At 43.4% G+C, this 19,210-nt stretch overlaps 1 protein-coding gene across 1 annotated transcript; it reads right to left on the reverse strand.

Annotated features, from left to right (window-relative positions):
• Window positions 1–351: 351 nt before the first annotated feature.
• On the reverse strand, window positions 352–18,753 carry kin (Kin17 DNA and RNA binding protein). Its single transcript, XM_083658424.1, has 12 exons — window positions 18,540–18,753; window positions 18,340–18,434; window positions 18,205–18,248; window positions 16,162–16,284; window positions 14,935–15,119; window positions 12,611–12,659; window positions 12,322–12,373; window positions 9,794–9,914; window positions 8,291–8,425; window positions 4,329–4,428; window positions 4,134–4,234; window positions 352–631 (listed from the first exon to the last, which is right to left on the reverse strand). The coding sequence occupies exons 1-12, from the start codon at window positions 18,651–18,653 to the stop codon at window positions 569–571; spliced, it is 1,182 nt and encodes a 393-aa protein (XP_083514550.1). The 5' UTR covers window positions 18,654–18,753; the 3' UTR covers window positions 352–568.
• Window positions 18,754–19,210: the final 457 nt, after the last annotated feature.

Here is a 19,210-nt window from a genome sequence, read left to right on the forward strand (position 1 = left end):
GGGAGCGGGGGAGGAGCAAGACACAAGTTAACCAGCGCCGTGTGCTGCTATTAGGTTCTGGGTGGGGAAAAGCCTTCATGAAATGTTAACTATTTGAAAGAGTGAGTGGCAACGTTCTCAATATCACCAGGGGCCACGAGAAAGAGAAGAAAATAATCCTATTGAGGTCAAAGATGTGTAACTGAAAGATGTAACATTGAGCAATGTATACGATGTGCCACTGAAAAGTCATGTGCAACTACATTTTTTGATTTTTGTTTGTTCTCGAAAAATCATTTAGCCCGACTGTATTTTGCAAAGAACACCAGAGGTTTCTTTTGTTGTATTTTATTCAAGAGAAATAATACACCTGAATTGTTGATCGACTTGAATACTAATACAGAATAAAAAAAAACATTAAACAAATCGTAACTTGTACTAAGGTCAACTGTGATAACGCCATAGGAAATGCATTGTGGGTTATGTATGTACAGTACAGGTATACAGGGAGCCAAGGGGAAGTAACTCTGACACAGTAGAGTCCCTCAGCCAGCAGGCTGCTGACATGTCAACAGGAAGGCTTTCTGGGTCAAGCTATCTTTGAGAAATCCTCATAGGCCACGCCCTCAACTCTCTTCCCCTTCATTCGACCCTGAAGACGAGATGAGAGAAAAACAAAAAACACAATTATGAATAAGAATACAGCAAATGGGGGAAGAAACCCAATGCATGCATGTTCACCAAGTCAAGAACTTCTTATATACAGTACAGCATATCATGTGCAAGATGTACATAGAGATCTGGTGAGTGGATCTGGTCACGTATTCACATTACAGGGGCCTGTACTACGAATGGAGATAAACAGATCCAGGATCTGTTCCCTTGATCTGGTTTGACTTAACCACTCGACCAGGCCCCAGGTCTACAGAAGGCTATACATATGTACAGAAAGTGTCTAATAATAATAATAATAATAATAATAATAATAATAATAATAATAATAATAATAGATTAGATTTATATAGTGTGTTTCAAGGCACCCAAAGAGCTTTATCAGGGTGTGTGTGTGTGTGTGTGTGGGAGGGGGGACTCTCCACCACCGATGTATATGTACAGTATATATAGCATCCACTGAATGTGCCAATTAAATAATGATCTTATCTAATTGGCATATTCAGTCCTCAACCCTAAGGGCCCATTCAGATACAATCCGACGCTCGCATTGCTCGTTTTGAAGGGGAGAAAGCAGAAAGGGGGGGGGGGGGGGGGGGTGAAGTGAGATCTGCCCACCCCGACATACTACAGCCAGACTACAAGACGTCTCGTCGGATTGAATCTGAATGCGGCCTAACCCTAAACGAGTGATGATTAGGTGGCCATGATGGAAGAAAGGCCTGTGTGGGAATTGAGCCAGGGCACCAGCAGTAGGTTACAGCCCTACTCTTGCAATGAGTGCAGATGGGATCTTTTTTGACCAGAGAGAGTCAGGACCATCTGAAGGACGGGGCTCACTCACAGGACAGAGTCCCTGTCTCTGCCCTGGGGCACTGGGGGTATTATTCATGAGACCAGAGGGAAGAGCACCTCCTACTGGTCCTCAAACACCACTTCCAGCACCATGGTCTCCCATCCAAAGACTAGTAGCCACAGTCAGACCTGCTTAGCTACGGCGCCACGGTGCCGACTAGACGGAGTTTTACTTGCTTAGTTTTGCTCAATTCCTAGATGCCTATGAGATCGTGATTATGTTATTTCATCCCATATAGTGTAGACCAGTGGTAGCCAACACGGCGCCCGCGGGCGACCAGGTGCCCGCGGGGTGGCGCTGTGGCGCCCGCAGGCCACGTTCAGAAAGATGTAAAAAAAAAAAATTTTTTTTTTTTTTTTTTACACAAACAAGACAAAACAGACAAACAGGCTCAGACACAGGGGAAAGAAAGGGAAAACAAAAAAACAAAACAAAAAAATATAATCAGAAAAATTATTTTGTATTTGTTTTTCTCCTCCCTTCCCACAATAACACACAAATGTAGAAAATAATTGGTTTAACAATGCATACGTTTTAAAAACGTTTATTGTCTGTGTATAATTTATTTTCTGTGTATAATTAATTATTGATTAACTATTTTGATCCACCTGGGCTGGGGTCAAAGTTTAGTTTTACGTTACGTCACTACGTCATTCACTCTGCAACAGTGCGACTGCCAGCTGAAGAAAAAACATTACCAATTTCAAGAGGAGTGGGAGGAAGAGTTCTTCTTCACAACAGTGAAAGAAAAGAGTGTATGTCTCGATTAAACGCATAATACCGTACTCATTATTTAAAGGTAAATCGAGCAAATTTCAACAGGTAGCCCCCCACATGACTCTCTACCCTTCAGGTAGCCCTCGACCTCAAAAAGGTTGGTGACCCCTGGTGTAGACACTCAATAATTTAACCTGATATTGCTGTTTGACTTCAGACTGCATCTTCAGACTGCAGATGCATAAAGGTCTGTTTCTTACGCTGCGCGTCACACACATTTAGGTTATTCCGTTGTCTCCTTTTGATAACTAATGTCATATTGTTCCCACTTCCATTCACTGAGCCTCCAATGAAACTGTATGGAGCCCTCCTGGAGAGGCCCGCCTCCCACTTTGAAAAGCTCTGGACTGGACTAACCCATTAATTCATCCATTCCTTCATTCATTCATTCATTCATCTTATATTCAAGTTACATGTAATGTAGAGAACAAATCTATTAAAGGGAGGCTTTGCTGATTTTCAACCCACTTTGTATCATTATAATCTCGGTAATATAAGCAGATCGACAGTGCTTACCTTCTCTATACGTTTTCCACACGGGGGAAATATCCTTTTTTCATGCCTGCAGAAACTCTGCCCCCACCAGCTGGTATGAGTCATTAAGGCTTGTTAACACATTGAGTGCCAAGGACGTCTGTGGACGTCCTAAAAAAAAGTAACGAGGAGTGCCAAGGACGTCTGTGGACGTCCTAAAATCATAATTCATATTATTCCATAATTCTGCTGTTTAAGGTCGTACCTAGCCAGTGAGCATGAATCCCTTCAAGGGATCACACGGCGCCACCTTAAACATCGTCACAGGAGCTGCTCCACCCACCTCAGATCCTTTACTTTGTACAGGAGACAGCGGAGAAAGCCGTGATCAAAGTGGAAACCGATGCATACTTCAGCCAGAGCCGTATTGATTGCTCTGTCTGCAGCGGAGCGGACAGTTGGCTCGGCTGCATCCGTGCCCACAACTGAGCTCTTCTGCTTATATCTATCTTCTATCTATCTGTTTCTCCAAATGATTCCCTGCCAGAAAGCCAGCACCCGAAGCCGAACGGCCAAGCCCTTTTCGTTCAGTCGCGTTTGGCACTTCCTTGTTGCGCGCTGGGATCTGTCCGGGGCAAAAACGAGTCTGTACTCTGTGCGTGTGGGGAGGAGCCCGCAGCTCGGGGGTGGAGGGGGGGGTGGAGGGGGTGTGGGGAGCAGGCTGCACAGAAACCACACTACGCCACCACATCAGAAAACACCAGCCAGAGTCAGTGAATGTGCTCGAAATTAGAGTGCAAAAAGTATTCATAAAAGTCACTATATCTTGAAAAGTAAAAAAAAACGGCAGAAAACCCTTGAAAGTGCACTTATTACAGAGGCTGTCATTTCATAATGGAACTGTCTAGAAACAAAATTTCTTCTTTGGAAGAAGCAGGAGTGTTCAATGTTTCAGTAGAGTCCAGCCCTCTCAATATAGCTCTAATAGAAAAAATTCTATAGCTGTTTTCAACTGAATGGAAGTGAATCTGGCACAGGCTCCAGACAATTTTACTGAAGCGCTGTGGCACTCAATGTGTTAAGGCTCTCCGTGGATGTGCGCATACAGAAAAAATAACAGCCGCCTCCAGAATGTTGATATGGACGGAAGTGCCTGGAATAAACTGCAGAGCTTTCAGCGCAGGAACACATGGTGAAGGCTTTCCATCTGCATAATATTACTGACATTGTAATGATACAAAGTGGGTTGAAATCTGCAAAGCCTTCCTTTAATAACGAACAATAAACAACAGGCACCATTTATCCATCAGATAGCAGAAGACAGAAGTGTAGAAACACACTGTAGATCTGGCTGCTGCTGCTGTTTATTACTTACAGAGTCCAGTGTCAGCGTGGCGCAGAAGTTCTTCTCGTCTATGCCGTCCAAAAGAGCCTCGGTGTCTCTGTACGGCCCGTTCAGAACCAACACCCGTTTACCTGCAGGGGGCAGAAGGTGGTTTTAGGTCATAGGTTACAGAGGTGGATACAGATCACTGGATACAGAGAGATTATTAATAGTCTCACAGTTTACCTGGTGCGGGAATGACGGTCTCTACATGACTCTGGTCCAGCTTCAGTTTGTCTCCGGAGTTGATCATGCTTACCATGGCTGTGTATTTGTCTCGCACTTCCTACGGTGAAAAGACGCACAGCTATTCACATGATCAGTCTTCTCCACATGCACACAAGTCCACCCACCCCTATCAATATATAGAGTAAAGTCCTATTTGCATTTAGCACGGGACTAGTATTACCAAAGACAGTGGGATATAAGCAAGACACTTCATCTTCAAGTCACTTCCTGCATTTGTGTCACGTGGGTTTTGCCCATGGTTTTCCATGCCCACGCCCACTTACGAGACTTGCGGCAGGTCCTGAGTCTATTGGAGTCAATGGGAGGAGTGAACGTGATCTCAGATTATGACAGATTATTTCACCCCATAGTCATCAAAGTAAATATCCGGCCCATTTTCCGAAGCCACATATCTGAACATTCGGACACTAAAATGCCATTTTTCAGACAGACAGATCAGGAGAAAATTGTATTTGTTCAAGACCTGTCTCTGTCTCAGCAACACCCTCACGAGATTTGGCAACAGGAACTCACGTTGGCAGGGAGCAATTAGCTAAAGCAGTGGTTCCCAACCGTGGGGTCGCCTGGAATTCAAATAGGGTCGCCTGAAGTTTCTACAAAAAACAATAATAATACACTACACACAATTTAATACTACCAAAGATGATTAGGGTCACTTGCGTTTTTGTGTTTGTTTTTAATTCTGAGTTTAAAGTGATAATCTCTAAGATTTCCGTTTTGTTCTCTTGGGTGACACCTATGGCCCTGAGTGGTAATTGCAGGTGACGTCCAAACAGTGTTGCATTATGTGACATTACTAATGTCACATGTCATTATATACTGCAAAGACTTACATCAATGGACCATTACATAGCCTCAATCAACTTTGTGAGTGACTCTTAGGGGCACTTTACACGAGGACGGTTTCCTATGGTGACAGGGAATTATTGTATCGTTAGTGCCTCCCTTTGACGGCGACGGCGAATTTGGGCTTAGGAAATGACACATTTTGAAACCACCTTCCAGAGTGAAATTCTTTGAGACGCCCCCCCCGCTGATCGTTCCATGTAATCGCTTTGAGACGGCACATTTCAGAAACACACGCGACACACGCGATTACGCCATAGCCGTGCGCGAGTTGGCAACCATTTTCAATATAAAACGTTAGTATGAATGAAGTTTGGCAACATTCAGAATTAAGCTACACTGCGGCCAACTTCAGTTACATGTTCATAACGTTACTGCTGCGAGGAGCCGATGGCTGTACCAGGTCGTAGGGCTGGGCGATATGACCAAAATCTCATATCCCGATATAAGTCATTTCATATCCCGATACCGATATATATCACGATATAGCATATTTTCTGTAAATTCTATTTATAGTTTATATAAAATGACCACATGGCCATTTATTTATGTAGCAGTTAAACCCGTTAAAATGTTGTCAAACCTCACAAAGGATACATGCATTCAGAATACAGATAAGCATGGCTATTCTTTACAACACAGATAATAATAATTAGTTGCAGGGCAGTAGAATGAAACACAAACTGAACCACGCCACCAGTTCGATTTTCAAAGAGGACACTAGCATTTGATGTGTTTGATTTAAGCACTAATTTGGAATCATATCTAAAAGCGGCCACTAGGCGGCAGTATTTCTTTAGTCAACGTCAAAATACCTACATGTTCAGTAGAAGAAGAATAAAACAGTAGAAGAAGAAGAACAACGTTAGTCGTGCATTCCTTTATAACAGGGAACTGGTAATCTTACCGGTTCAAAGTTCATGAGCTGGGACGTGACATCACTAGAGCTGGTATTTCCCATTCCAAACTCGTAGGAGCCTCAGCAGCCCCGACGTAAAAAATCCAAGATGGCTGCGCCACGCAACAACAGTAATTATAATCGTATAAATGCTATTTAGCACTTCTGTCTTGTTTGTGTCTCATTAAATCAGCTGTACACACAGCACAGCCTACTTCTATCTGTGTGGACATGAGGCTGCAGTGTTTGTATGCGCAAAATGCCACGAAATGCCTTGTTATCAACTGTTATTGCTAACAATGGCTAGCCTGGCTAGCTAGTGGATCTGACCAGTGAACAGTGAACTTCCCAGCTCAACTTTTCTGCAAATGGAATGCTAACAAAACGGATGTGACGTCATTTAGCCTCCACATCCCAGTTATTTTGCGATAAGGGAACGCACGATAACCAACGCAACTCACCCAGGAAAAGCTAAAAGCTAAAGCTAACGATAGACGTTTTGTTGTCAGCCCTCAAGGGATTTCCTTGGGATGATGAGAGGAGATGTTTTGCCAGGTTTAACGTTAGGAGGACACACGCAAATATGCATCAAACGCGGACTTAACACAGCGCAAATGCCTGGGTAGACAAGGCAGACGGAGTGGAGGTAATATCTCCCTTCTCTTTAGCCTACTCACGGCTGATTTGTGCCACTTATAAAGGGACGCAACGGGCTTGTTGACACAGAGTCTGGTGCACAGCGTCATCCAAATGACGGACAATATTGCCGTAAAGAGCAATATAAACGATAGAGCATCATATCAGACGAAATACATTTTCTATCGTCCAGACGAAATATATCGTCATATCGCCCAGCCCTACCAGGTCGGCATTTAACGTTAGTTACCAAAGCACGTCGACAATGTTTTCTCACTGCCAGTAGCCTACAGTAGGGTTTGACAGATAGCACACTCAGCGCTCCCGGTCCTCGCTGCTCGTTAAAGATTTACAATAGGCGTTATTCTGATAAACTGGTCACATATATGTTACATTCTCACCCGACAAATATTAAAACTTTAAAATAGTTTGGGTTTTTTTTTAGCTTGAAAAAAGCTTTTTGGCAAGTCTAAATGACTGCGGAAGGCGTACTCTACTTCCGTGTTTAAAACCGGAAAGACGATTACGAAATTACGTCATGCAGAAGCGTCCTTGTATGGGCAAAGAATAAGGTGATCACACTGCCACCTAGCGACCTGGCATGTACATTATGGCGTTTTAAAAATTCAACAGCGCTCATGTAAACAGGGAGAAGGTGTGAAGGAAAAGGTGTGAAGGAAACGCTATTGTGTTGTTTCTTCCAGAAACTGTCCTCGTGTAAAGGGCCCCCTAATTAAAAAAAATATTTAGATGAAAATCTTTGAGATTATAAATTTAAATCAGGATTCTGAGAATAAAGTCAGAATTCTGAGATTAAAGTCAGAATTCCGAGTTCACTGATGATGTCACTGATGATATTATCAATGATGTACCATTAAAAATAAAGTAAACGTGTTTTTTTTTTTTCTTTTAACACAATTTTTGAAATTGGCCTGTTTAACCCATTGATACCTGATGCAGCATTTGCGTGTATATCCCTCATTTGTGTGTGTATCCCTTTAAGACCGCGAACCGCGTCACGCGGTTCGCGGTCTTAAAGGGATACACACACAAATGCTGCATCAGGTATCAATGGGTTAATGGACTTCTGAGTGATCGGAGCAAGCTTAAGATAGTGTGAGTAGGCTACGGGAAGAGGCTACAATAATTCTTCAGCACTACAATATCAAAGTATCCAATGTATCTAAATGCAATATAACTTTCTCCAAGGGCATGTATATTACATTTGTGTGACATCAGTTCAATTTGTGTATTTTATCGAGTTTGAACGAAAGCTTTTATTTTGAAAAATTCTGATTGGAAGTGCAAATGATTCTGCTGTTCACTTATCCAGCCAGCTGGAGGCTGCAACTTAAACCACTGGGATAATAAATAATGAAATCAACACAGACTTTGCTTATCGTGTGCGAATGCACCGCCAGAAACACAGACGTTGGGGGGGGGGGGGGTTTCATTTCTAAATCACGAGGTCTCCAGGTAATACTAGTCCCATGCAAATAGGGTTTAAGAAGCCTTTTACCTTGATGACGGCCTTCTGCTTGTGGTACCTCTCTCCCAGCTTCTTGGTGACGACTTTGACCACGATGTTGGGCTGCAGCCAATACTCTGTCCTGGCCGACTGCTTCTGCTGCTGCTGCCTCTTCCTCTCCTCCATCTGAACACAAACACATCACCGACGGTTAGGGGTGGGAATCACCAGATGCCCACGATACGATACTAAAACGATACTTGAGTCACGATACGATAGTATTGCGATATGCTAGTATTGCGATATATTGAATATTGTGATATTTCGATATATTGTCACTCCTAACTCCTTTTCCTACCTTTTCCTTGACCTCACCAGAAGTAAAACATGCAGTGTTTTTTTGTTTTGTTTTGTTTTTGCCCCACACGTAGGCTACATTATTAGGCTTCTCTGGACTCAATACACCACTGCAGGCGCGGACTGCACCATCGGGCGCTTCGGACAGATGCCCGGTGGCCTGGCATGGCATGGCCTGCACTTATTTTTTTTTTGCAATATCGATACTTGGCATCCAAATATCGATACAATATCGTCAGGCAAAATATCGCGATACTATGGTGTATCGATTTTCCCCCCCACCCCTACCGACGGCTCAGTACATTAAGCTACAGCTAACACAGATACAACGGTTCAGCACGGCAAGCTGCAGCTAACACAGATACGCACCCAGACTAAGGATGCACAATATTGGAATTTTGCTGATATCCCATATGCCAATATACGCGCACCTTTTTTCCCACCTAATTTCAGAGAACATCAACTCTCCTGTAGTGGAATTAACATATTATTATACCTACTCTTATCGTGATCGCCCACTGGCAGATGCAGACATAAGTACAATGCTTTTCAAAATGTACACATTCACTAGGAAAAATAAGAAAACTACTTGAACTTAGGTTATGTAAAACATGCCATATTTGTATTTATTTATGTAAGCATCGAGCATTTGTGCATATTTGAATCGGCCTGTCATATTGGCAGCAATCTGGGAACCCAGAGTCTGATCGGTCTGACAACGATTAAGACTCTGGGACAGACGGGCGATTTTTCGGGGGTTTCCAGTGTAGAGCGGATGTCTGTGCCAAGACCTGCGCTTCTGTGAAAAAAAGGAGTTGGAGTTGATTGATCGATACGTTCTGTAGGTGTTTTAGGTCCACGACATTTTGACTCATCTCTATATACAAATAACTGCATATAAGAGTCGACGTCGTCGGACTGTAAACGAGGACGGAAGCAGAAATCTTGGTGCGGACGTCCGCTCTACACCGGGAACCCCAAAACATCGGCCGTCTGTCCCAGAGTCTCAGACTAATAGATTCTAGGTGCCCCGATTGTATTGGCAGAAATGTTCATTTCGGGCCGATGCCGATATTTCATTTGAAAGCCTTTATCGGTCGATACCGATGTGTCGATATCATGGTGCATCCCTAACCCAGACGCATACAGAATCACAAGCCATCTTCAGACACAGGATGCAGAAGAAACACCGCCCACCTCCATGATCTCATCCAGCGCTGATTTCTTCTTCTTCTTGTCAGACTCGGAGGCGCCAGACGCGTCTTTCCTTTTGGAGGAGGCCGCTGCTGCTTTCAGGGCGCTGGGACCCAGCGAAGTGCTAAAGGGAGCCACAGACAAATAGCATCATTATACCTGCCTGATGATCAATTAACAGCATAGGAGCCTCACTACTGTGATTCTGTAGCTTATGATTTCTCTGTCTGCCAGGTCACAGGGAGTATATTTTAATGGTTGCGACGACATGCCTTATGCACTTAGTAAGGCTAATCTGACAATGTACGCCGATGATTCAACTCTTTATTTTGCGGCACCTACATGTGCAGAGCTCAACCAGGTTCTGTATGAAGAGCTTGGCATTATATACAACTGGATCAATGCAAATTATATTACATTACATTACATCATTAGGCAGACGCTTTTATCCAAAGCGACTTACGATAACACATTTTAGTCAGCAATAGAGAAATCAACTATGCAACAACAGTCTATGACAGCTACAACTTCTGAAGGAATAGTGGTAAAGTGTTTTGTGTGTGTGTTTTTTTGTTATAGTTTTTTAATAAACTCATACTTAACATATCTAAAACTATGTGTATAATTTTTGGTTCTAATCATAGATTGTAATTTGTCACACAATCCTAAAATGAGTTTACTGATATATGCTATACGGCAAGTAAAAACTGTGAAGCTTCTTGGACTTTGGCTTGACAGTTCATTGTCGTGGTCCGAGCACATCAACAGGGTGGTTGCCTAAATGGGTAGAGCTGTTGCCATTACTAGAAAATGTGCATCATTTGTTACACCATTATTACTTCGCCAAATTGTTTGTTCATTAGTTCTGTGACATTTAGATTATTGCTCTGTGGTATGGTCATCTGCGTCTAAAGGTCTACTAGGGAAGGAGCACAAAATAAGGCAGCTAGGCTGGTTCTGGGTCCCCTAGGTCTACATGGCTTCGTGTTGAGAAAAGACTAACAGCCAAGCTACTTTTGATTTTCAGAGTTATTCAAACTCAAACTCCTACATTTATTTTCAACATCATTTATAGTTCAAGTATTCATACACACTCCACCAGATGGGCGAGTGGTGATCAGATGACTTTACCCGGACCAAAACCAACTACATGAAGAAAACTGTCATATACAGGTCCAGAGCCGCTTGGAATTGTCTACCATGCAATATTTTTTCCATCAAAGGGAGGGTTGGTTTTAACACGTTCACTGCCATTGACGAGATATCTCGTCTTAAAAAATCCAACGGTTGACTGCCAATGACGAGATATCTCGTCTTAAAAAAAAAAAAAAAAAAAAATTGACGGTGGGACGTGGATCAACGCCCCCCACGTCTCCTATAAAAATATTGGAGCCACCGAACATGTACAACCCATTCCACCGACCCACTAAGTGGCGACAGTGCTCTCCAGACTAGAAAAAGTCGAGCCAAAACTGCAGGGGAACGCGCGAGGAAACCATTCTCTCATACTGTAAAATGGATTGGCGAAAACGCTTTCGCTTTCGCGCATTATCGCGCTGGGAGCTGGTGGTGGGGGATTGCAAATTTGCATAATAGATTATGCGTGCAACACACTTTGAAACACCGGCAAAAAGCCCACAATCGCACGCAGCTTCATTGCAGCTGAGCTCACAACCAAAACGACTCATGCAGACTCGCCCAAAGAGCAGCCGCCAGCAGCCAGGCAGCACAGACAGGCAGAGCCTCGCTTGTGACAAACGCTGCAAAGCCACCAGAGACACACCCACGGAGGGAGGAGTTTGAAGGAGAGGGGGGTTTCCTGCTGCTATGGAGGAAATTACTGTTCAAAACTATTGTTTAGATGTCTGACGTCTTACGCCAAAAATAAATGGTTAAAGTGACTGTTCTATCGAATTTCACAAAAAGCCATTTATCTCAGAATAAATTTTCAGACGCTGAAACCATGCTGTATTCTACTGCTAATGCCTACATAACTACTAACTCTACAAACTAACTCTTTTAGACAGAGAAAGCACACATTCTATTAGTTATTTTGAGATCATTTGTGTTCACAAAATCTTAGCAGAAAAGAATCCTCGGCTCTTGAAAGAGGAGCCAGAATCCTCAAAAAAAAAACTTGGCAGAACCTACCTACAGTATTGAAAAAACGGCTGGCAGTGAATGTGTTAAAAGGATGCTCAGATTCCATCTACGCACACACACACTTTCACACACACAATGATGTTTGTCACATCACTTTTCCTTCTATGTTTGTTTTCTAAAGTACAGAGCGTTGTACGGACCATATATTAATATTTGGGCTATTGGCCAGCAAGAGGGCTAGCTGACCATGCTATTGTCTGTCTTAGCTTAGACTGGCTTTTTATTCTTTCTTCTGTTCTTTTCCTTTGTGTTTTTGTATTTTAATTATTGCATGTCATGTAATGTGTATTTTGTCTTGGACCGCAGGAAGACTAGCTGTCGTCTAGGCAGCAGCTAATGGGGATCCTTTTAATAAACAAATAAACTACCTTGGTTTTGACGGGCCAGCTACAGATGAACAGGCGCCCATGTTGAAGGCAACTGAAAGGGAAAAAAACACATACATTATGAGGGTGAATAAAACCACAATCTGGGCATCTTCCAAATGTGTTGCAATTTAATTTGTTGAACAAAACTTTCACAGCCAACTTTTAAAGGTCAGAGACCACGAAAGAAATGTAATTCTGAAATACTATATATATATAATATATATATATATATGAGAACAAATGACAATGTGACATTTTTTAGAGCCATTGCTCCAAAAAACAAACAAACCTTTTTCTTCTTCGCTCTCTCGCTTGAGCTCTGTGAAAACTGGAGCTTCCTAGGGAACATAATACAGCAAAACATTGTTTAATGGTGCTAAACTGTATGCTGTGAGGTTAAGGGAACTGGGAACATAATACAGCAAAACATTGTTTAATGGTGCTAAACTGTATGCTGTGAGGTTAAGGGAACTGGGAACATAATACAGCAAAACATTGTTTAATGGTGCTAAACTGTATGCTGTGAGGTTAAGGGAACTGGGAACATAATACAGCAAAACATTGTTTAATGGTGCTAAACTGTATGCTGTGAGGTTAAGGGAACTGGGAACATAATACAGCAAAACATTGTTTAATGGTGCTAAACTGTATGCTGTGAGGTTAACTCATTCTCTGCCAAAGACGTACCCGGACGTACTTTCATGTTTTGGCTGTTTACATTACATCAGACACTTTCCCAGCCTGTGACATTGTTTCAGGTCAAACTGATAAAAGGAACCCGCTAGTTTAGTATTTATGGGTGGAGCCTGTGGTCGAAACAGAGTCCGACCCAGAGTTCTCGGATGGCGGCGATGGCGAGGAAGACGCCGGCGTTTTTGTTGTTGCTCCACGACGGAGCGCCATGGCGACGAAGGCTCCCCTTCACAGCGTTCTGATCCGTCTGACACAGATGAATCGGAGGAGGAGAAATGGGTGCCACTTGGAGAGAGCGATGACGATGGTAAAAAGTAGCCTATTTTTTGTATCGCGTTTGAGATGAAATGATCACACACACAACATTCGAGTATAATTGTCACGCATTGTTTATAACTTATGCCGCCGGCATGACTCGCTTCACGTTTCCTCTTGCCAGCTCTCCCTCTCAAGGGAGAGCTCTGTCACACTCAAGGGAGGGGGAATCACATGGATACGTCAAACGCGTCAAACTGCGTCACACACCCGTCCCCAGCAACCAAGGCGAAACATGTGTCACATAAACATTTCAACGTTTACAGCACTAACGTAGCTATTGTGTGATCTTCTGTGCTAACGTTAGTTATGAGAGGTAACGTGACAGCAGGTAACGTTACAGCACTCGTTATTCCTGTGTGTGTGTGTGTGTGTGTGTGTGTGTGTGTGTGTGTGAGAGAGAGAGAGAGAGTGTGTGAGTGTGACCACATAAGGGTTCGTTCCATTTGTTTATGCTTTTATCAAGCTAAGCTAAAAATCCACATGGCAACTGTAAAAGTAAATTATTTATTTGATTTTGTGCACATATTTATCATACTTTGATAAATACTGCGGCCAAGCCTCATCTGTCAAGAAACCCCAGGGGCCAGACTCTCTCTCTCTCTCTCTCTCTCTGTAGCCGCTCACTGGGCGGGATGGACCGACACAGCTCCCTCAAATACATTCTCTTATTTTTTATTTTTTATTTATTTATTTGGGAAAACAAATACTGTATAATGTGTCTGATGTGTCACTGAGGCAAAAAATAAAAGGCTCAAAAGAGAGTTCTGCTTGAAACGGTGTCCTTCACTAAAAACCTCTTTTTCTCCTGTTTCTGTTCCAAGGAGGGCATTTTTAGTGAAAACAAGCTAACTTCCACTGCTTGTAACTAAACAAGGAAACATGGTAGTTTTTCAGTTTTTTACAAGGGGTAAGAAGAGAGTCTCTGCTTTATTGTGAGATATGTTGTGTAATTTTATTCCTAGCACAGAATATTCTGTGGGTCCTGGAAGATCAGGAAATATGCTCAAAATCCTGGCACTGGGAGCACACAGACCGAAATGACCCTGGCAGAGAATGAGTTAAGGGAACTGGGAACATAATACAGCAAAACATTGTTTAATGGTGCTAAACTGTATAGAGACAGTCCGCATGTCTGGGAACGCCCACAAAATGTTAAACGGCTGGCGCGTGAGTGGGGTAAAACCGCCGATATATCTCATGGGCTGACTCACCAAAAGACGGTGCTGCTGCTCTAAACTACATGTTTGGGGGTTCTAGAGCAGAACACAAGACGTCTGCTCAGATGTGCGTTTACTGCGGTGGTTAAATCCCCGATCGTGTCTGCCTGGGCTGGGCTATCAGCTAAATTCTAACTTTGCTGAATGGATAGAACAAGGGAATTTACCCACCCTGACCCCGCCCCCAGCAAGGCTGAGCCAGCTAACCCAGCCCAGCGTCTATTGTGGGCGTTCCTAGAGCCTGTATGGGCGTTCCCAGACATGCAGACTGTCTCTATGCTGTGAGGTTAAGGGAACTGGGAACATAATACAGCAAAACATTGTTTCATGGTGCTAAACTGTGTATGCTGTGAGGTTGAGGTGCCTGAGGTGTGTGTGTACTCACGTCGGGCTCCTTGCTCCCGCGGCCCCTGCGGACCTGCTCCTCTATGAACTTGGCGCTCCTCTCCTGGTCGTCCAGGTCCTGCTTCTTCTTCTTATCCAGCTCCTCCTGACGGCGAATGGTCTCGGGGTCGCGGTCGATGTACTGGACGTACCAGCCTTTAGGGGTCTCGTCAACCTTACACAAACCTAGCGGTAACAGATGCTACACGTTAAAAATCGCCTCTTCCAGCTGAAAACTTCACACTGCCTGCTATTGCTATACATCATACTAAAACAACAAAGGCAGTCTGTACACATTGGTAATGTTTCACACAATCAGCTATAAAGGTATGTGGGCTGATTGTGCTTGGATGATGGGAGAAGCTTTAGTTTTTACGGCAGAATGAAATGCACAATATTTTCAAAAGGGCATTTGTTTAGTCTTTAAAATATATATATATATATTTTATGTTTTAGTTGATAAATGCATGATACACACATGATAAAGTTGTATGTCAGTCAAGAAAGGTGTTTCTATTCCACAGATAGATTTTTACATCCCTGCTTACAGATGTTTGCAGTACCTTTTATTTACCGTACACAATTTTTTTCTCTCGTTTTTCTCCCCCATTAGTGCTAATTTTAATTTATTTATCCTGGTTGCTACTCCACCCTCTGCCGATCTGGGGAGAGCCGAAACTGGCTCCATGGTTCCTCCGAGACATGGGCAGCCAGCCGCTTCTTTTCACCTGACAGGGGAAGCTTCACCGGTAGGACATAGCATGTGGGAGGATCATGCTATTCCAACGAGTTCCCCTCCTTCCGAACAAGCGCCCCTAACGACCAGAGGAGGCACCACATCAGCAACCAGGATATTGCATGTTTTTGGTGTTTTTGGTTCCTATATGAAGGAAACCCCCAGGGGGCACGGGGAGAACATGCAAACTCCACACAGAAAGGCCTTTTTTACGACCCCACCCGGGGCGGTGGGCACTCGAGGACATGCGGACGGGCACGCATTCCTTCGGCGCTCACAGCGTCCCAGGTGGGAATCGAACCCCGGACCTTCTAGCTGTGAGGCGGCAGCGCTTACCACTGCACCACCATGCCCCCCCCCCCCATTTTTATTTCTATATCATGTGTTTCCAGACTCGATGTTGTGGTGAAGAATGGCAAAAATGCAGCGTGTAATCTTATATTAGTGGTGGGAATCTGGGAAACACCCATGGAAACCCTGGAGTCAACTCACCTTCTTTGCCCAGCCACTTGGTGAAGTCTGTGAGCGTCTCCCACTGTGTGGAGTTCATGTGGACGTGCTCCCGGTCGCTGATGTACTCATTGTAGACGATGTTGTTGTGCACACGCTTGGTCCCTGCGGATGAAGGAGGAGCAAACGGGAGGATTAGTTTGTGAGTGTTACTCCACTTCCTGTTCTTCTGGATGTGTGTGAGTGTTACTCCACTTTGTGTTCTTCTGGATGTGTGTGAGTGTTACTCCACTTCCTGTTCTTCTGGATGTGTGTGAGTGTTACTCCACTTTGTGTTCTTCTGGATGTGTGTGAGTGTTACTCCACTTCCTGTTCTTCTGGATGTGTGTGAGTGTTACTCCACTTTCTGTTCTTCTGGATGTGTGTGAGTGTTACTCCACTTCCTGTTCTTCTGGATGTGTGTGAGTGTTACTCCACTTTCTGTTCTTCTGGATGTGTGTGAGTGTTACTCCACTTTCTGTTCTTCTGGATGTGTGTGAGTGTTACTCCACTTTGTGTTCTTCTGGATGTGTGTGAGTGTTACTCCACTTTGTGTTCTTCTGGATGTGTGTGAGTGTTACTCCACTTCCTGTTCTTCTGGATGTGTGTGAGTGTTACTCCACTTTCTGTTCTTCTGGATGTGTGTGAGTGTTACTCCACTTTGTGTTCTTCTGGATGTGTGTGAGTGTTACTCCACTTCCTGTTCTTCTGGATGTGTGTGAGTGTTACTCCACTTTGTGTTCTTCTGGATGTGTGTGAGTGTTACTCCACTTTGTGTTCTTCTGGATGTGTGTGAGTGTTACTCCACTTTCTGTTCTTCTGGATGTGTGTGAGTGTTACTCCACTTTGTGTTCTTCTGGATGTGTGTGAGTGTTACTCCACTTTCTGTTCTTCTGGATGTGTGTGAGTGTTACTCCACTTTCTGTTCTTCTGGATGTGTGTGAGTGTTACTCCACTTTGTGTTCTTCTGGATGTGTGTGAGTGTTACTCCACTTTCTGTTCTTCTGGATGTGTGAGTGTTACTCCACTTTCTGTTCTTCTGGATGTGTGTGAGTGTTACTCCACTTTCTGTTCTTCTGGATGTGTGTGAGTGTTACTCCACTTTCTGTTCTTCTGGATGTGTGTGAGTGTTACTCCACTTTGTGTTCTTCTGGATGTGTGTGAGTGTTACTCCACTTTCTGTTCTTCTGGATGTGTGTGAGTGTTACTCCACTTTCTGTTCTTCTGGATGTGTAATATTAGTTTGTGAGTGTTACTCCACTTTCTGTTCTTCTGGATGTGTAACACGGGTTTCCACCCGTTAGACACAGCAGAGATGGTGCCGTTTCACCCGCTGGGAAGCGGGAGAACATCAACGGCCATTTTCAACAGAAAAGACATTACAGGCTCTGGCATGATTACTGGCTCTGTATTGGAAACTACACAATATTTAGGAAAACCAATGGGACAACACCCTTGTGTGTCAGACAAGTACTGTTTTATTGTGATTGCTACGTGTATGAAGATGGAGGGCCATTTTTAGCGGAGCCTGCAACGCCATATTGGCGCGCTACTTTGAGACTCAGAATGAAGAATGAAGACTGAAGAATGAAATTCACCTCCAAATCAAAAAGATATATTTTTGCTCTCTTACCTGTAGTGCTATCTATCAATTTAGGTCGTTTTGGTGTGAGTTGCCCAATTTTGGAGATATCGGCCATTCAGCTGTAGAGATGTCTGCCTCCTCTCAAATACAATGGAACTAAATACAATGGAACTGGAAGGCACACGGCTTGTGGTGCTCCAAGCGGCAAAGAGATACATTTACATACATACATAGTTTTGTTGTTGAATCAAATGTATTTTTGTGTGTGCTTCGAGCACCACAAGTTGAGTGTCATCCAGTCCTATTGTACTCAAGAGAATTAAGGCAGACATCTATGGCTGATAACTCAAAAACTCTGCAACTCACCCCAAAACAATAGCACTACAGGTAAGAGGGAAAATATGTAGGCTGTTTTAGGGTGAACTAATACAGAAAACTGTTGTAACAACGTCCAATCTCACCGAAGCGTCTTCTGATCAGCTCCAGAAAGTCACTTTTGAACTCCCTAGGAAAGAGGAAATAACAATAAATGTACTATGTGTAATAACGTGCCTTTGTTTTCATATTAGCCTAACGTTATAACGGACGGCACTCACTCCGAGAAATAGTCCATGAACTGGTTTGGGTCTTCCGAGGCCAGCAACAGCTGTCTCTGGTGGGACTCAGACATGCAGTGACATTTGAATCCATTCTGTGAACAAACGGGAAGGAGAAAAGTGTTCAAAACAATAACTAAACGAATTAAAATATAAAACAACAGAACTTTAACGGATAAAAATGAGCTTAACGAACGTACCTCATCTCGGCATTGTTTTTGACACATCTGACAATACCATCTCAACTTTTGAAGACCTTTGGATTTTATCCTGTTGCTTATTGCCTTCGGACTGAGAAAATCGGCTTTCCCCATTCCGACCAGCTATAATAAACATACAAAGATTAGATAAACGTTTTTAATATAAGTAAATTGAAAGAAATGTAACGCGACTCAATGTCGGTCGGCTCCTCGATCTGCTGAGATAAACAACTTCCGCGTGTATAGCGCGTCATAACTTGCGTGTGCTTTAAAAACACGCGATAGCTTCTGCTGCCTTCAGGGATCCTCGTATGCTCCGCGATCCACGCTACCTAATGCAACTTGTCGCATATTCAAGTGAAGTGCCTTTTAGTCAGGGATCCACAGGCCCAAAAGCTCAAGAAAATGGGTTGAACCTGACATGGCATGCTATACTTTTTTTTTGTGTTTTATCTATTCATTTGGACATTAAGGTCCACTGAATGAGAGGTCTGCTCTGCCGGAAACTTCGCGAAAAAAAGTTGTGACCATTTTTGGATATGAAGCCTTTATTTTTTTACCGAAAAATGTGAAAGAGTTTTTTTTCCTCAAAGTCCTCAGTGGGTTGCGTAAGCTGTCAATAAATTCATCCCAGGTACACAGAACATGTGTGTTGACAACACCAAGTTAAG

The sequence above is a fragment of the Poromitra crassiceps genome (assembly GCF_964638095.1).
Source record: "Poromitra crassiceps genome assembly, chromosome: 2".
NCBI classification, from domain to species: Eukaryota; Metazoa; Chordata; class Actinopteri; order Beryciformes; family Melamphaidae; genus Poromitra; species Poromitra crassiceps.

Bases quoted from the DNA above. Each gene is read 5' to 3' on its own strand.
- kin (XM_083658424.1), bottom strand. From the start codon at position 18,653: ATGGGGAAAGCCGATTTTCTCAGTCCGAAGGCAATAAGCAACAGGATA. The intron at 16,285-18,204 runs GTGAGATTGGAC...CTTCATCCGCAG, and splicing joins GCTGATCAGAAGACGCTTCG to GGACCAAGCGTGTGCACAAC. The intron at 4,235-4,328 runs GTAAACTGTGAG...TGCCCCCTGCAG, and splicing joins GACCGTCATTCCCGCACCAG to GTAAACGGGTGTTGGTTCTG.